Below are 18,523 nucleotides of genomic sequence, written 5' to 3' on the forward strand. Positions count from 1 at the left end.
CCGACGGTCCTGTTAACACGATGCTAATAGTAACAGAAGCAGACAGATTATTGAACACTATGGAGAACTTTTTCCTCTACTGCATCTCATTATACTTTCCTTAACCTAACCTCTCTCTTCCTCCTCCTCCTCTCACATCTTTACCCTACTTTAACTGTAGGACTACTGCTGTTTGAATGTAAACCTTAAAGTTTCAGTTGCTTCAATTTTCAGTCACTAGTTATCACCTCTGATGAGAGCTTAAAACTATGCATGCTGAGTTTGGGTGGAAACAAACCAGGGGAGACCGCAAAAATAGTTGCCAGGAGGGAAGGTAATACTCAGTATAGTGATAGTATTGTACACCACTACAGATATTGGAGGAGCTGTTGACTCCCTTGAAGGCCTGGAAGGCCTGGAGAGACCTTGACAAATTAGAGGGCTGGGCAATCACCAACCCTATGAAGTTCAACAAGTGAAAAGTGCCAAATTCTTCATCTGGGATGGGGCAACACTGGATGTTCGTACAGACTGTGGAGTGAGATGCTGGAAAGCAGTGCCACTGAAAGGGACCTGGGAGTCTTGGTTGAGGGCAAGTTGAATATGAGTCAGCAGTGCCCTGGCAGCCAGGAGGGACAACCGTGTCCTGGGGGGCATCAGGCAAAGCATCGTCAGTCGAGGGAGGGGATTGTCCCGCTCTGCTCTGCACTGGTGTGGTCTCACATCAAATATTGTGTGCAGTTTTGGGTGCCACAATATAAGAAAGATATTAAGCCATCAGAAAGTGTCCAAAGGAGGGCAATGAAGATGGTGAAGGGCCTTGAGGGGAAGCTGTATGAGGAGCGGCTGAGGTCACTTGTTGTGTTCAGCCTGGAGAAGAGGAGACTGAGGGGAGATCTCACTGTAATCTACAACTTCCTCATGAAGGGGAGGAGGCTCTTCTCTGTGGTGACCAGTGACAGAATCTAAGGGAATGGCCTTATGTTGTGTCAAGGAAGGTTTAGGTTGGATATTACTAGAAGGTTCTTCACCCAGAGAGGGGGTACTGGAACAGGCTCCCCAGAGAGCTGGTCACAGCACCAAGCCTGACAGAGTTTGAGAAGCATTTGGATAATACTCTCAGGCACATGGTGTGACTCTTGGGAATGGTCCTGTGCAGGGTGAGGAGTTGGATCCTTGTGGGTCCCTTCCAATCCAGCATATTCTGTGATTCTGTGATATTCTTTAATTCGTGTCTTCTTTCATAGAACCATAGAATCACTGAAGTTGGAAAAGACCTTTAAAATCATCAGAGCCAACCATTAACCCAGCCTGTCAACTGCACCACTAAACTACATCCCTAAGTACTACATCTCCACATCTTTTAAACAGCTCCATGCAACTACCTTAACACATAGTCAGTGTGAGTGTACATACATCCTCTCAGTATAATTCAGCAACCCTGAGCCCACACCATAATTCCAATACACTGTGGTTCAGTAAACTCAAGAACTCAATGAAACTCAAGAAAGTCAATGACTGTCCGTGCTCCTCAATAGTGAATAAGTCATATGCCCAAGGTTAGTTCCTTGCTGCTTCAGCTAATCAGACTGTAACTTAGAACCACATTTTCTAAATGTATGTACAGCCAATTCATTATGCAGTATTCTGCTTGTTGCAGAGCTGCTCCAAGGAAATCAACTACATCTTTAACTCTGGAATGTGTTTTCCACTAGGGTAATGTATTAACGCCACGAGTATATGAACAAATGGTAAGAGGAAGGAACCTCTGATAAATTAAAACACATGCAGAAGCTTTACATTACCCATCTACTCATCAAAATTATAAAGATCCAATTGAGCTACAGGATTTCCCTGTGACCTTTTGTAAACAACCTATTCTGTTAGCTAGTCCAGAACAAAATATATCAGATTTGCCCTTCCCTTCCCTGTCATGTACTAGGCACAAAACCTGAAACACAGCATGAAAGTCATCCGAGGCATTTTTGTTATACGGCCTGAATAACAGCTTTACAATGACTGAGCCATAACTACAGCATCATTATATTCTAGTAAAAGTTTCCTGAGGTAACAATGAAAATCCAATTAGCAGTTTAGTGCAGTAGTTTATCTGCTCCATTCACCTCCAGCTCTCTTCCTCAGGATTGCAAGGCTATTAAAAAAATGGGATCATTAACAGTCCAGGTGCAAATAATTATACAGAGCCACTACCATGGCAGCATGGCCTCACAAAGGAAGTTTGTCACTCAGTATACAAGCATCCTCTGAAATAAAAAATATATAAATAAATATAAAAAGAATATATTTATATACACACAGTTGTTACAATAAAACACTGTAAACTGTATCTAATACAGAAGTTTCTATGCCGGGCAACAATGAATTCATCTTTCCTCGCTGTACAAGTTGTCATTCTGTAATCAGTTATTTTCATACACACTTAGTAATTTTGGAAGACCTTTTTCATAGCTTGCATGTCATTGGGGTTTTTTTGCTTTTCCTGAAAGTCACTTCCAGAGCTGTTTGATCAGAAAAGAAAAAAGAAATTTCTCTTTTTCTAGTTCAAGACTGTACATGTTATTGGTTAAGAAAAAAGTCTTGCATTCATCCCTGGTTCCCAACTGAAATTTTAAGTACTCAGTAAAGAAACCTATGGCAAGGGTAACCAGGGTGTTTATATAGTTGAACACTTGAGCTTTAACCCTTGATATACTTGCAGTTCACTTCTGAACAACACAAATTCATCGGCTTAGTTACATTTGTAAAGGAAGGTATGGTATTCATCCCACTGCCCCCTGGCTGAAGCTGGACAATCTTTCAGCTGGAAAGTTTGATGAGAGCATGCCTTTTAGACAGGAAAGTGTAAGTAAAACTACTTGGCTCCATAAACCAAAAGCTAAAACAGGTTCCTGTCTAGATTTCAAAGCAGAGCTCATTTGCCACCACTCCCCCGTGTTTCTCACCTTTTCACCTACCTTGCCCCCAAATACCTACATTTTTTTTTCTTCTTCTCTACTACAACAAAAAGAGCCATCAGCACTTTATGACTTTAAGCACCAGTCTCTCATAAGTCATGTATCTTAAAACCCAATACCACTACACCACCCAACTATTAAAACATTTCAAAAAGAATTTTAAACTCCACAGCTGAAAGAGAAGAACTGATAAAACACACATTTAAAGGCTGAAGCAATAAATTATAAAAATGGGATGTACAGGGTGTGTGTCTTAGACTGCAGAGTATTTCAAGCTCACATCACTGTTCTTAAAGGGGTTTAGCAATGGCACAATACTGCTGGTGATACCATCACACTGAGAAGCTCTCAACACAAGCTAGAATGCTGCTGTGCTTAGTACCATACCAATAAAAAACAAACAAACAAACAAAAATCAACCAGAAACAAACAAAAAAATTACTCTACATCCTTTCCTCTTTCACTTATCAAGCTGTTAAAAAGACTAGTATTTCTCTTAAGACAAAGCCCAAGCAAGTTAGTTTCTAACCCAGCAGCAGAACAGAACACAAAGACCCTGCATTACTAAAGTTCCTAATAACCAGCATCTGATTTGTCATAATGGACATAAGAGAAAAACTCCAGCCTGGTGTCAGAACAATTTTGCTTGAAAAAGCTGTAGCAGAAAACTTTAAGGACTCAGTTCACATTAGTCATCTTTTCAGAGTCATCATGCCACTTTTCATAAGTCCCCCAATTCTGCATTTCAGAATTTTGCCTCTAAAACTAGGGTAAGTATATTTTTCTCATGCCTTGTACAGAGGAGAATTGCTGGTTAATGTTAGCCAGCTCCACGTAACACAAACAGATCAGAAATCAGGTATTTGATAAGTATTAATGCTTCAGTATTGCAATCTTTGAGCACAGTTGTGCTTTGGGAATGGGGGGACAGAGTGCATAATTTACAACAAAACCAAGAGGAAATTACCCCATTAAATTAATTTGTAGTAAAAGGCTACCTAGCTGCTCAGCTCACTAGCTCAAGGATCTTCTCATTTGCACTGTGCTTAACCGAACTCATATTTTATGCCTCAAGACTCTCTAATCCCTCTGTGTAAACTCAACTTTACATGAGCTGTTACTGCTAGCAAAGCAGCCCATCACACAGAGCTTCCCAGTAGTACAAGAGTCATCACCACATTGTTATGTTACTGACATTCTGTTCAAAGCAGCTTACATCTAACCAGAACACTGTCAAAGACAGCAGACTATGCTGGACTTAGGCTGTACTCCTTCAACAGAGCTGCAGCTTTTCAGAAGAGATGTTACAGTTGGACACAGAGATACTAAGGGATCCTGAATATTGGCCTCAGCACTGTGTCCTCCAGTCTGAAAAATCTAAAGGGTGCAAAAGGCCCCCTCAACTGTTTTTGCAAACCTGTTCAGATTTTGAAGACTGTAGTTATCAGGTCCTCACCCACCTCTTTCCAGAAGTATTTTCAGTATCTAAATAGCTCTGGCACATAAAACGACATATGTAACTCAATGCATGATTCTGCTTCTTCAGTTCTCACTTATTCCAGTTGAGAAGGAAGATAGATGCTCTGGTTATAGGCCTATTTATACCCACCAAATTCTTGAAAAGAAGGTCCATGAGCTGAAAACATTACTATTTTACAGATAATCTCAAACCTCAGGCAACAGCACATGGCCATATTAGATTAAGCCCTCAACCACATATCTCTCCGCATCCCAGAGTATTTCTGACATAATAAGGGCATATAACAGCATGCACCTTTAAAGGCTTATTCTGCACATAGAAGGTTTAAGGTACTAGACAAACATACATTTTTTCATACCAGAAGCAAATCAATAAAGTGTTTTACATGACTCTTGAGGCAGCCTACTCACTTAAATTGTCAAGTATTTCACTTTATAGGTATCTTATCACAAACATATCTAAAAAACCAAAAACAATGCTGTTAGTCTGGCTGACATGACACAACAACAGTTTTTCAGCTGCTCCAGGCTAGATAAGTGTTTTATTTAATCCCACTGCAATAATTTTAACCCTGAGAAGAACAGATTTTTTTGATGGCATCACTACTCCTTAGTACGATCTAAGGATCACACTCTAGCTATCAGGCTATTCATCTTTAGGTAGTTCTATCATTCAGGTATGCTACAACAGCAAAGGATCCATCACTGTCAGAGACAAGGAAGTCTGAAACAATTACAAGAAAAAACTACAGTATCTCCCACACAGTTCAAGCATATTACATGGTTACTTCTGCAGCAGGACAAGGGGGAAGGGAAAGAGGTAACAAAAACATTACTACTAGGTTACAGTTAGGTCACAGTTACATTTTGACAGAACTACCACCATCTCCATTACATATAGTTGCACATGTAAACACTGCCATTACTTCACACACTCTCTGTTTACTTTATCCCACAGTATTTTGATTTCCACCCCTCTCCCAAACTACACTACAGTTTTGCTGGTGTGAAGATCTGGCAGACAATCTGTAGTTCTCTAGCAGACATACCTTAAAGGACAACGGTGTGAAAGATAAGCTTCTACAGCAATACACGTGCGCTTCGCGGTGGTGCAAGCCCGGGCCAGCCCCGGGTGTGTGCGTGGTGGCGCGGCCTGGCCCCGGGCGCTGGGGCCCGGCCTCGGGCGCGGAAAGGAGCGAGAGAGTGGGAGCTTCGCCTGTGCGGACAGTGCCATCGTGAGAGGTGAGAGGGGGAGCCCCAGAACACACAGAAGAGAAAGACAACTCTAAACCCGGGCAGATGGAGCTCGTCAGCCCTGTAAGGCCATCCCTCTAAGAGAAGGTCACTCTAAACAAACCTACGTCCTGAGGACCTCGCTGCCACCGTCCGAGCTCACTCGGCCCCGGCAGATGAACCTCAGGATTAAAGGGTGGGCTCAGTTCAGCGCACACTGTGTCTCACCTAAAAAATCCATTGCACAGGCTCGAAGGCCTTACCCGCATTTGCAAAGCCCTGTATCACCAGCGTGCTTGTAGCAAACGTGGGTAGAGACCTTTCCCAAATCTTCGTTCGTGAAGACTGGCCATGATGATGACAGCAATACATTCTTTACCACCCTCTTCACATTGCTATGAATACTTTCATAACAAAATCTTAGCTTCCCAGTAATTAATTCTCACCACACAGTCCTCCTGAAACTGCAACAGATTGCAACATAAACAGCAAGGCAGATTCAGGAGTAGAGTTAGCTGCAACAGAAAAAGCTTCTATATTTCTTGCTCTGTGCATTGAGGTATCTTTTTTAATAAATTATACACACTATCTAGACAGTAGGAGAAAATGTACAGTAATCAACTTTAAAGGTCAATGGACATTTTTCATGAGAAATCTTGTCTTACATTGCTCATCATCTCAACTCTTATAAACTCAAACAGTTACTTCAGGGCCAAACGTTTAATTTACAGATCAAGAAATGAAATTATTTGAGAACAAAATACCATAGTCTCTCCCCCTCCTTTTTGTTTTTTTGTAGGTAGTTTGAGGGGTTTTTTTTAAGCATCTAAAATAATGAAGACGATTCATTATGGTAATTCAGAAGACATTAGAATGTTCAGAAGCTATTGGATCCATTTCAGATCAAGACAGCTGTAATATATGGCAAAGTATTATTCTCTCTGAAAGAATTCTGATCTTTCCTGACTTTGGTAAGCAATGTGTAGTTACTGTGACAAGGTTTGTAGAAAGGTGAGCTCTTTCAGGAGATCACCTGAGTCAGACAGAAAAGACAGACAACTCCAAGACACACAATTTAACCTTCAGATCCTTGAGATTACTGATGTAGGCAAAGAATCCACAGGTTGCCTTCATCCTCTTTTTAAGAAACAAGGTTAAATCATGTGAGCTCTCACCTACCCTGTAAAATACTAAGATTTGGAAGCCACCAACAAAAAAAGCATATCCCACGCTGGACTGCAAGACTGTGAAACATTCTGAATGAGAGAAACTAACACAGCCAATGATATCTGGCACCATTTGCCTCAATAAATTTCATAAAACATGTTTCCTGTTCATAGTCACATTTTTGCAAAAGAAAAACTAGCGTAGAGAAGATAGAAACACAGGAAAAAGCAACATGAGGAAAATCGTGGGGTTTTTTGCACTTATCCTGGTCCCCATAATGCTGGTCCATTTTAACTACCCACAGAGAGCAGAAGCAGAGAGATTACAACAGAAAACATGCTGTTGCCCAGTCTCAACTCCTCCCTTGACAGCCAAACATTCTTTTCAACAGAGTTCTGAAGAGAATACAGAATAAAAAAAACTAAACAACCATACTGCATCAAGAACATGCTGACCCATTGTCTACAAAGTATTTGCCTTGAGTGCCCTTCACCACCACGCAATTCCATCCTGCCTGCTCTGTCAGCTGTTAGCCACTCGCCTCAGAAGAGCATAGGCAAATAACGTGCTTGAATTGATTTGTGTTTCACGTTTGCTATCCACAGCACTTCACCACACAGATGTTCCAGCAGCAAAGTACTTCTCAAATGAAGTTAATGTTAAAGCCACATTTAATTCTCATGTGTCTAATACCTCAGAGTAAGACATCAAAAACACTTCAGCAACTGATAGTCATAATCCTGTAAACTATCATTTCTTCTTGCTTACATGAAATGAGAGATTTCTTTTCTTCAAGTATTTTTTAGCATTTTTTTTCAAGGTGAGTATGCAACAGTAGAATGAAGTCATAACAACAGGGAATAAAAAAAAGTGATGTACTTTCTCTTCCCACCCCTCCCTTCCCTGTTTGCCTCCAGGAATTAACTCTTTCAGACATACCCATTAGAGGAGTTAACATGCTTTCAGTTCTACAGTTTAATTTCTGAATATAAAAGAAACTGACCTACCCTAGATAAAAGAATTAAGTTTCCTTCACTGAGCTGCAGAGATGAACCGTTCTTTTTAGTAGAGGAGAAATGTTCACATCATTCTTCAGAAAAAGACATAAAACTCATATGGACCACAAACTGTAAATTAGCAGGCTGGGCTACTTAAAAAACAACACTCCTTGAGAGATCTCTGAAATAATCTTTCTGTCCTAGCAGAAGTAGCAAGGCCTAAATCTGAGTATGGCATCCTGTTTTTTCAAATCATGCTTCCAGACAGATGTGAGCAGCTGGAAAGTATCCACAGGACAGCAATGAGAATGATCAAATGTCTGAAAACACATTCTATAGGGAAAGATGAAAGCCACTGGGGTTGTTTAGTCTAAAGAAGTCCAAGAGGAGACGAAGTCCAAGTTGTCAAGTATGTCATATATAATGTCACAGAAGAAGACATAGTTCTACTGAAATAGCACACAAAATAGCAATGTGTATGGGAAAATATGCATGTTTTCTAACTACCCATTAGTTTGAAAATATTTTATATGTCATGGCTTGAAGAATTTACTGACAGCTAAAGTAGCAATAGAGGTAGCAGGACAATCTGTTTCAATGCTGCCTGAAGGATACCAAACAGTTGTGACAACAGATTTAATTCTGCTATGTTGGCAACAGAAAAAGGACAGGGCAAGAAGAGAAATGAAACCTACCAGTGCAAAATCAAGAACCAAGGATCCATAAAATTAAAGAACTCAGTAACAGAACACTGCAGAGTACATCAATATTTTCACTATTTGACAGTAACTAAATAGGATATCAATGTGAAATCTTCAAGCACTTCTCTCAATGTTATACTTTCAGCAGGTGGAACACAAAGCAAAACCAAAATCATCTGTACGTATATCTTGGACCTTAGCCTTGCTTTTTTCCACTACCCTTAACAGTTTCAATGTGAATAGATGCTCTCTCGGTTTTCAATTAATATGTGTTCATTTATTTCTGCACTCTAACGCACTGTCGTGCCCTTGCACAAAAAATTATTATACCAATGGATTTGTCAGGTGGTTCTGCAGGTAGGCAGAAATTCAGCTGCAAGTGCTGGCTACACCAAAATGGAAGGACAGGCAAAACTAAAGCACAAAAATCACAGACAAAAAAAGTCTGGTTTCAGATAATGAAGAAATCTAGCAAAGGAGAAAAAAAAGGGAGCAAACAAGGTTGCATACTCTAAGCAAATTTTCCCACTACATTAATATGAGCTTATGCTGCTATCTTCTAGCATTACTAATTGCAACTGAGGTATCAGACTGCCTATACAGAATTTCCTAATTCCAGTGAATTCAATTTTGAGTTATTTTTGATCTTGCTTTCCCTATACTGTCAACTCAAAAAATGCCTTTAAATCATCTCCAAAGCATACACAGAAATAACCAGTCTTTGCCAGAAGTCTGCCAATGGCTCTGAGTTCAGCTAACTGAACAGAACACTTTGTGTATTTCTACACGGTATTTTGCAGGCATACCAACTGAGCACCAAACCATCTAGACACCACACAGTTGTGGTAAGCACAGCCCCAAGCCCACACAGACCAGACCTGCTGAGAAGTAGGAAAAAATAATTACCTACTAGTGCACTCCATGCTAACAGCAGCTACAGAGCTCCTACTCAGTTTAGTGATTAAAGCAAGTTAACTGTACACATAAAAATTGTGTGGATATATGCACATTCATTCTACTTCTATCATAAATGCACTTTGTTGTAAATACATTCGGCTCTTTGTGGGCTCACGCAGTTGAAAGAACCAAGGAACCTGAGCTAAGTTTCAGTATTTTAGAAAAAAAAGGGGAGGGAGGAATACAGAAAGTTGTACTTAGTTTCAAGTCACTATGCTGTCTTACAGTTGTATCAATTTAACAGAGGAGGCGTCGGGGAAGGAGGGGAAAACAGGAGCTACGTAGACAGCCATTACTGCAGAGGCAAACATTCCTGACAACCACAGCTTAACTAGTTGAAAATAACTTCAACCAGTTTAACAGATATTCCTTTAGAGATGCAAGGTTTCCGAGAAAAACATTTGCACATCCAGCAGCATAGGCACAGAATAAACACCACCTAAGAGTAAATTAAAAAGTTGACCACAACAAAAGGCACAAGTAAGACACACAAGAGATGATGAAGAGAAGCAAAAGAGCAGTCAGACAGAACAATACACTTGGTTGGGGGTCATGGCACGAAATAGCTTTAAGGAGTGTGAATCATGCAACAATAAATAAATAACAAAAAAAAGTCTCAGACACAAAAGAGTCACTTTACTGTAACACAGTGGGCACGTTGTTTTGTTTTAAGACTGCAGTTAGAAGGTATTGCAGCGATCAGGAGGGGAGGGAGGGAACGACACGCGTATCCGCGTATCACGCTACAGATCCATCACCCACTGAGCTCCTCCATAACCCATAGCCTGTCATTAGCTCTCAGAAGAGGATTACTGTAGTTTAGGGGCTTGCCCATCACTTCCGACATCGAAGAGTTTGCTTTAGAGAAACGCTATCCAAAGGTGACACGCTAAGGGGAAAAAAAAAAAAAAAAAAAAAGCCAAGCTTTCCCGAAACAAAAAAATCCTCTCTCTATACAAAAACCCGCAACTCTCTATATCGGCAGCCAGAAGGGGCGAGAGGCGGGGAGCAGACACAGGAAGGCTTCGGGTTTAGCAGGGAAGACTGACGCGAAGCGGCTGCCCCCAGGTGGGCCCGCAGTGCTCCCCACCGCGGGCCGGCCGCGCTGGGCGGGGGCTCCCGGCGCGCCCCCGGTGCCTCGGGGCGGAAAAGCAGCAGCCACCGCCCCGGCCCCGCGCACCTCCTCATCCCGCTCCTCCAGCGAGGCGCCGTCCTCCGCTCGCCCGCCGGGGCTCGCCCGCTCTGCTGCTGCCGTCGCCCCGCCGGGGGCCGTCACCGCCCCGCCGCCGGACTCCCCCTCCTCGGAGAGAGTTTCAGAGCCAGAGGAGGAGTCGGAGCAAGAAGAGCCGACGTGGCCGGCGCCTCGCGCCCGCTCCGAAGCCGCCGAAACTTTCTCCGCCATGGCCGCAGGCTCCGAGTGGTGCCGCCCGCACGTCCCGCGGCGGCAGCACGTCCCCCGCTCCACGGAGCGTAGCGCGGCAGCGGCGCTCCCGGGCCGGGCCGGGCCGGGCCAGGCACCGCGCTCCGGGTGGCGGGCGGTGCCTGCGGACGGGCGGGGCGGGTCGGGCTGGGCCGGGCGGAGCCAGCGCCGCGGAGGGCGGGCCCGGCGCGGCGGAGCCGGGGGAGGGAGGCAGGTAACCGTGATGGTCCTTCGCGGCGCGGGTTTGAGGGATGAGGCTTACCGCCCGCTGCCCCTCGCTGCGAAAGGAGGCGGGAGGGAGGGAGGGAGGGATGAAGAAGAGACGTCCCGCGGCCGGCGGTCCCTGACCCCGGCAGCCCGCGGAGCGGGGATGGCAGCGCGATCTGCCAGAGCCCCCAGCCGGCCAGGAGCGCTCGGCGGTGCCGCAGGGAGCCGTGCTCCGGTCCCAAGCGTTGTCGGGGTTGAGTAGGGGCAGGTATTTTACATCACATCAGGGTTTTCTACGCTCCTCACTTCCTTTAAAACGGAGGTACTAGCACTTTATCGCAGCAGTTTTGCCGGCTTGCTACCGTTTGCGAAAGGCTACAGATGCCTAGTTATGATCTTGCAGCAAACAAAGTCCCTGTGGGTGTTTGACTTTGAAACGGGCATAGGCATTGGGATTTGTGACCAAGCTTTCAGAGTCATTGAAACCAAAGCATATCACAGAAGTTAGCATCTGAAAGCTTTTGTAAATCCTCCTATACAACTCCTTCGTCTTTAAATGGCTTTTAAACCTAGTTAACCTACCAATTTTTACTATATTCTTTGAAGATATTATTTTCGAAATATCCTCTCTTTTTTTCTGTCCTAAGGACATAGGTTCTCATCTAATGTACTAGTATTATATATAAATATATACCATATTTGTTTATGCCTGGACCCCGGGTTAATCCAATTGTGGAATCAAAACGGACTAAGAACTTTTGTAATGAATGAAGTCCCACAACATCATTACAGAGTAGCTATCTTCTGCATTTCACAGAAAAAGAAATGTGAGCACAGATCAGTTATTGATGTGCTCTAATTAACACAGTACATAGTTAATGAAAATAGGAACCAGAGTGCAAGTCTCCACTTTTTCAGATTTCTAATTTGACCAATTTATCCAGTATTTCCACATGGTAAATGAAAAAATAAACCCTTTTTATTATTATTATTATTATTACAACTATATAGATTGTCAGATTAACAATGGAAGGAAAACAATTATATAAAATTCTCCAAATCTCATTCCTTCTCTGCTTTGAGTGAGTTATTAATGCTGGATATTAGACTGTAACAGTGCTGATAGCTCTTTGTGGTTTCTTGTCAGTACTTGGATCAGACCTTAAAAGTTAGTTTATTGTGGAAGAAGATCATAATAGTCACTAGGGACAGAATTTGACCCAGAAATTTGCCTATACTAACAATTAGTGATAAGGATACATAAGATATATACAGAAAGACAAAAACTCATTTTGGCTAAATGAATTAGACACGTACACTACTGCAAACCTAATTCTAATAATTTTAACTAACCAGTGAATAGAGTTACTCCTTAGTTCTCCAGGTTCTGCACATGAGCTGTTATATCCCCAAAACCCAGACTTATTAATAATTCTTGACTCCTTGGATTTTAAAGCCAAACCTCTTCCAATCAGATTCTGTCTCTGGTTTAATGTCATTGTTTTAGCAGAACAACTGACTTAATTTCCTACCTATTCTTCGCAATGTATAAGAAAATTACCAGGCAGTGAAAAGCAACACTGCAGGTCTGTCACTTCTTTTTCTGGCTGCCAGAGATGAGACTGAGAAAAACAGAGCTTAGCCAAAGCACTTCTACACTTCAGTTATTATCAGCTGCCAGAACAGCCTCTAATCTGGGGGCAGCAAGGAAGGCTTTAGAATAATCACTGAACTGCTCTAATATATGCCATAAATTGAAATCTAAGAAGGCATTCAAAATGTTTTATACCACCCCAGAGTTACAGAAGACAAGTGACAGGATTGTTCTGCTCTGGCCTATAGACTATGCCAGATCACGTGCTCTGCTAACATTATCTTACACAAATGGAAGAGTGGTGCTATGCTGCATATAGTTGCTAAAAGGGAGCTGAAGCTAAAAGCAGCAAAGACAGAAGTTTACATCACTTTCCATCCTGGGGAAAGCACTGTTCCTAGCACTGCACCATGACAAATCAGTGATGTACTTTGTGGCAAAACACTGGCATGACCTGAGAGGCTCATTTTGAAAACATTTGTTGAGAAGATGTCACTATTTAATAAGCTTTGAGCACCTCCTGTCATGCATCAGATTCATTTGGTGGAGAGTACGAAGATAAGGGTGTAGCTCAGAGTGGTCCAGCATCAGGTATAACAGGAAGCAGGCACAGCTTTGGAATCATTCACCCATTCACACCTGTACATTTACAAGCAGCCATCCCATGATCTGCTCAATATTCTCATTCTGTCCTCCCCAGTACGTGCAGCAGTCACCCACTCTGTGTGTTTGCAGCTGTTCACTATGTGCACTAGTCACTGCTCTCATGTCAGTTAACTGAAAACAAAATACACGAAGAGAAATAAAATGTATCTCAAAACTCCCCGATTATATACATGAGTGTTAATGCTTGGGAAATTCTTACACTCTGGTCTTGAAGGACTGGAAGACTGACAGGCTAACAGATTTATTGACAAATTGGGCACAAGGTCACCAGGTATACGGGAAACACTGGAAAAAGTCACGAAGAGGTATAGAAAAAAATTGTCAGTAAATCACAGTTATACATGAGACAGCATGAAAAGACAAATAAGAAGATAATGATTGGCTTTGAAATTGACCCTTCAAGATAAAGATGAGGGCCTTTACCAAGAAGTGATAATGAGATATGGCTTAACACCTTCCTGAGATGGCATTGGGGTAATTTGTTGGCAGTCTGAGCATGACATAACTGTGTCTCAAGCCTGATTGATGGTAATTTCAAATTGTCTCTTCAGAGAACATGCATTCTGGTTCCCTTCTGCTAGAGGTCCCAGCATTTCCGTGTTTGATCTAATATGCATTATGTAAAAATCAAACCTTCTGTGATTAACAAGAACCCATACAGCACATATTTCAACGAGTAAATGTGGGTTTGCAACATCTCAAAGGAAGGAAGCCTCAAGACATGAAACCAAACCTGCTGCATAACAAGAATCAGTAACAATATTAACTGGTTGATCTGAAAACAGTTCAAAGGCAATGTGAATAGCTGTGAGTTCTAGGACTTGTACAGAACTATGGCTTATGGTCTGTACTTACTGTTTCCACTGTCCTGTGGCAGGATTTACCCACGTCACTGCAACTTTTTTGGACTGTCCTGATGCATCAGTAAAGACCATGAGGCCTTTTACTGGCTGGTGTTGGCATCTGCTTGTGGCTTTTAAGGGTAAGTTACCCATTTCTGCCCAAAGCCTATGTTTAGGGTAGTGAATGGAAATGTCACCATCATAGCCTGCCAAGGCAGCCTGGAATCCAGCGTCTTTGGCCAGCAGCCAGTCAAGGCTGTCCTTCATTGCTGGGATGATGGCAGGATCCTGTCCGTCCAGCTCCTGTAGACGTGCTCTGCCTTTAACAACAAGTTTGACAAACATTTCATTAGTTGTCCACACAGTTTCAGGAGGTGAGTGGGGCAGAAACAGCCACTCCAGGATCCCCAATGGATCCAGTTCAGTCTGGTCCCATTGAAACCAAACTGCAAATGGCTGGAACCTGCTAGGAACAAGGGCAAGGCAGATCTGAAGTTCAGGATTTTTCCTTCTGCCTTGTCTGCTCTCGATTGCCTTAGAACATGTCTTTAATGCCTGCTTTGCCTCTGTGGTCAGAGACCAACTAGATGTCAAGTGTGGATTGCCTTTCAGCAGTTCAAACAGGGGATGCAGCTCCTCTGTGGTCAAGCCTAAGATAGGCCTTAACCAGTTGATGACTCCTAAAAGTTTCTGCAATTCGTTTAAGGTTAAAGTGTCTTCTACCTTAATTTGAAGTGGCTGGGGCGAGATCTCCTGCTGCGTGATCCTCCATCCAAGGTAGGTCCAGGGCTGAGATTGTTGGATCCTTTCTGGAGCAACCTGTAGCCTTGCTTCTTGGACAGCATTAGTTAGAGCAGTGATAACAGTTTGTAACTCAGTTTCCTTGGCCGTGGCAACCAAGATGTCATCCATGTAGCGGTAAATGATTGCTGAGGGGTAAAGCCTTCTGATAGGGTGGATAGCCTTTGCCACAACAGTCTGACATATCGTCAGGCTGTTTCTCATCCCCTAAGGCAAAACAACCCAGTGGTACGTCTGCGTGGGCTGTGCGTGGTTTAGAGCGGGGATGGAGAAAGCAAATCGTGGCACATGATTGGGATGTAGAAAAATGGTGAAGAAACAGTCTTTTAAATCAATTACCACTAATGGCCATCTTGCTGGAAGCATAGCAGGTGAAGGAAGCCCTGGCTGTAATGCCCCCATAGGTTCTGTCACTGAGTTGACTGCTCTTAGGTCATGCAGCATGCTCCACTTGCCACTTTTCTTGGGTGTGCAGAACACCGGAGTGTTCCACGGACTGGTGGTTGGCACTATATGTCCTGCATCAAGTTGCTCTTGAACTAAATCTCTTAAGTGAGCAAGCTGTTCCTCTTTCATGGGCCATTGATTGACCCATATAGGGTCACTGGTTTTCCATGTCAGCTTAATCTGTCCGTGGAACGGCTGGTCAATGGCCCTCACTGAAAATTCTGCTCATTTCCAGTTGCAATTTGCATGACAGTGCCAAACTGTCCCAGTACATCTCGTCCCCATAAGGTGCACGGAATAGGAGTAACAAAAGGAGCTACCTTGGCAACTTGTCCCTCTGGCCCCAACACTGTGCGTAGTTGTGCACTCTGCCTGGGCCTTTGTGTGTCCCCAATGCCCGGATAGTCGAAGCAGGGTAAACAGTAGGACATTTAGCTGGCCAGTCAGTGTTTTTAATGATTGTAACATCTGCTTCTGTGTCCACCAGGCCTTGAATCTGCATCTGTCTTTCTGACATGTCATCATTGGCTGTGCTGCAGAAATGGTCCTTGCCCAGAATATTTGTGGCTCGCCTGTGCTCCCGAAAGTCCCCGAGCCCCTTTCTCCCTCGCTAGCCAGTGACATGCTATAAAAGGAGATTAGCTGGGCAAGCCGTTGTCCCTCAGGTATGTAACAGGGAGGCACTGGAGTCCATGCCATTATTTGTATCTCATTGTGAGAGTCGGAGTCAATTACCTCTGGGTAAGACAAACAAACCCATCCTGGTGGTTGACGACTGTCCGATTAGAAGGGCATGTGTAGGAGGCGTGTCTGGATGCACAGGGGATGTGCCAGGGCGATGGGCCCGAGGGGACATGCGCAGTCACATATAACTCTATTGGCTGAAGAAGTCACATGGTACACAGGGATTTAAGAGTGGGAATTTTGAATAAACGTTCTCTTTGTCTCACCACCGCACGAAGAGCGTCATTTATTCCTTGCTGTGCAAGGGGTCCATGCCATAAGTGGCGCCCGAACAGGGACATCTTTAGCTTATATTAAGTGAGATATCTCTCCTGGATCAGGAGATCAGCTGGTGTCTCCGGGATCTTCTTCATTTTCGAAGAAGGGAGACTTCACCACAAAAAACTTTGACGTCAATAACCCGTGGTCTTAGTGGGATCTAAGAGACGGACAGTTAGTTTAGTGAGCTCAATAATAGTAAGATAGTGCACGGAAGAAGAGAAGAAAGAGTTAAGGAAGAAACCGAGAGGTCAAAGCAGCCACCGGAGAGAGCGGAGGGGGTCAACGCAACATCGAAAGCGGTGAGTGACTGGGACGCACCCCGCACGTCTAAGACTGCTCCCTGGGCGAAAGCGTGCCTGCAGCTCAGAGAACGAGCCGCGGAGCACCTTAAGATCGTCAGGGAAAGGCCTGTTAGTCCCCTGAGTGTCGGTCATCTGGTAAAGCGACTCTTCGCTACCGACTGTGTGGACCACGTGCAAAAAGCGGCTTGCCGCTGCCGCGTCCTAGCAACCCCAGCCACCGCTGACCCCCGCGGAGCCCCCGATCCAGTTTTCTGTCCAGCAGAAACTGGCCGCGGCTCCCCGCCTGCTCACCGCTGCAGACTGACCCTGCGGCGTGCTTAAAAAGCACTGCCAGCAAAAAGCCCCTGCGCCGTATTCAGACCGCGCGGGCTTCACCGAGGCGCCGCGCCGCGCCTTCCGACACAGCGCACCCCCGACCCCCGCGCCGCCCAGCGAACCGCGGGAGCCCCGGAGCCGCCGCTGCCGCCGCTGCGAACGCCGCGTTCACCGGAGACGGAGCCGGGACCACGCCGAGCCGCCGCCACGTGACTGAGACGCCGCCGCCAGCGCCGCCGCTTCGTTCGCCGCTTCGCAGCCCGCACACGCCGATCGCCGCAGCCCCAAGCCGCCGCCTCTACAGCCAGCCCCCACGTCTGTCGCTACAGCTGCCCGTGCCTGCCGCCGCCGCTTGCCGCTTGCTGCCTGCACCGGGACATCAGCCGCCGCCGACGGGACGCCACAGCCCAACCGACAGTGAGCCAACACAAATCAACAAACCGACAGACCCTCTTCAGCAGCGCACCCCAGCAGCGCCGAGACACAAAGGTAACATGGGGAACTTTTTCCCTACTGAAGTATCACGGGACACAGAAGCACTGGCTGCTCTGCTGAATCCTTACTATGTTCAGGTTACAAGGGCTGAACTATCAGAGTTGGTGCGGCTCATTAAAGCAGCCGTACCAGAACTACCTCTAGTTGAAGCCCTCAACATTCACATATGGGACAAAATAGGCAATCTTATCAAACTCAAGGCTCAGGGAGGGGATTCCCAGGCAAACAATGCTTACCCAGCCTGGCAAGCTATAATGACTGCATTAAGCAGATCCCACCAAAGAACGACGAACACATACACCCCCACTCAGGCTGCAAGCAGCAGCCCCACTTTTACGCGCCGCAGTTTGAACTCACAAAGCTCGGCGGGAGGAGGGGGTGGAGCCGTTCACGATTCTAATACGGGGAAGGGAACCGGGAGCCCAAGGGACACGGACCGGCGGGAGGGAGCGGGGCCCCAGATGCGAGGTTCCAGTCAGTGGGACAGCAGCAGGGGGTCCCGTGACGGGAGTGGGGGGGCTAGCCCAGCTTACTCGCCAACCCATCCCGCGCATGAACGCCGAGTACGCGCCCAGGAGCGGGCACCACCATCTCGCCTGCCACGCGGTTCGGACACCGACCCGTCCTTCCCCGCCCCCGCGCCGTACTCCCCAACCACCACCACCACCCACCCACAGACAGCCGCTTTCGCAGGAGCTGCGGGGGGGAGGGAATGGGAGGAATGGGGGGAGGAGGAGGGGGATTTCGGGATAGCTCCGCCGGCAAGGGATGAAGCAACATACCGAGAAGGTACAATTGATAGGTGGGCTTTATGCAGAGAAGAGGCATTGCGTACTGGGGACTTACAAGTTATACAAGCATGTCCAGTAATTATTGGTCCACGTCAAAGCCGCAGGTTCCAACCATTACCACATGAACTAACCAAAGAACTAAGACAGTT

General features: G+C 45.1%; 1 protein-coding gene across 1 annotated transcript in view; it reads right to left on the reverse strand.

The window, feature by feature from the left end:
- The window catches only part of MAST4 (microtubule associated serine/threonine kinase family member 4), a 292,441-nt gene extending 281,550 nt beyond the window's left edge, over positions 1-10,891 (reverse strand). Inside the window, exon 1 of the mRNA XM_051788337.1 lies at positions 10,670-10,891. Within this exon, the coding sequence (XP_051644297.1) occupies positions 10,670-10,891 (222 nt within the window). The remainder of the gene's footprint in view (positions 1-10,669) is intronic.
- Positions 10,892-18,523: the final 7,632 nt, after the last annotated feature.

This window comes from Manacus candei, unplaced genomic scaffold (genome assembly GCF_025592945.1).
Source record: "Manacus candei isolate 608988 ecotype Guabito, Panama unplaced genomic scaffold, ASM2559294v1 h1tg000024l, whole genome shotgun sequence".
NCBI classification, from domain to species: Eukaryota; Metazoa; Chordata; class Aves; order Passeriformes; family Pipridae; genus Manacus; species Manacus candei.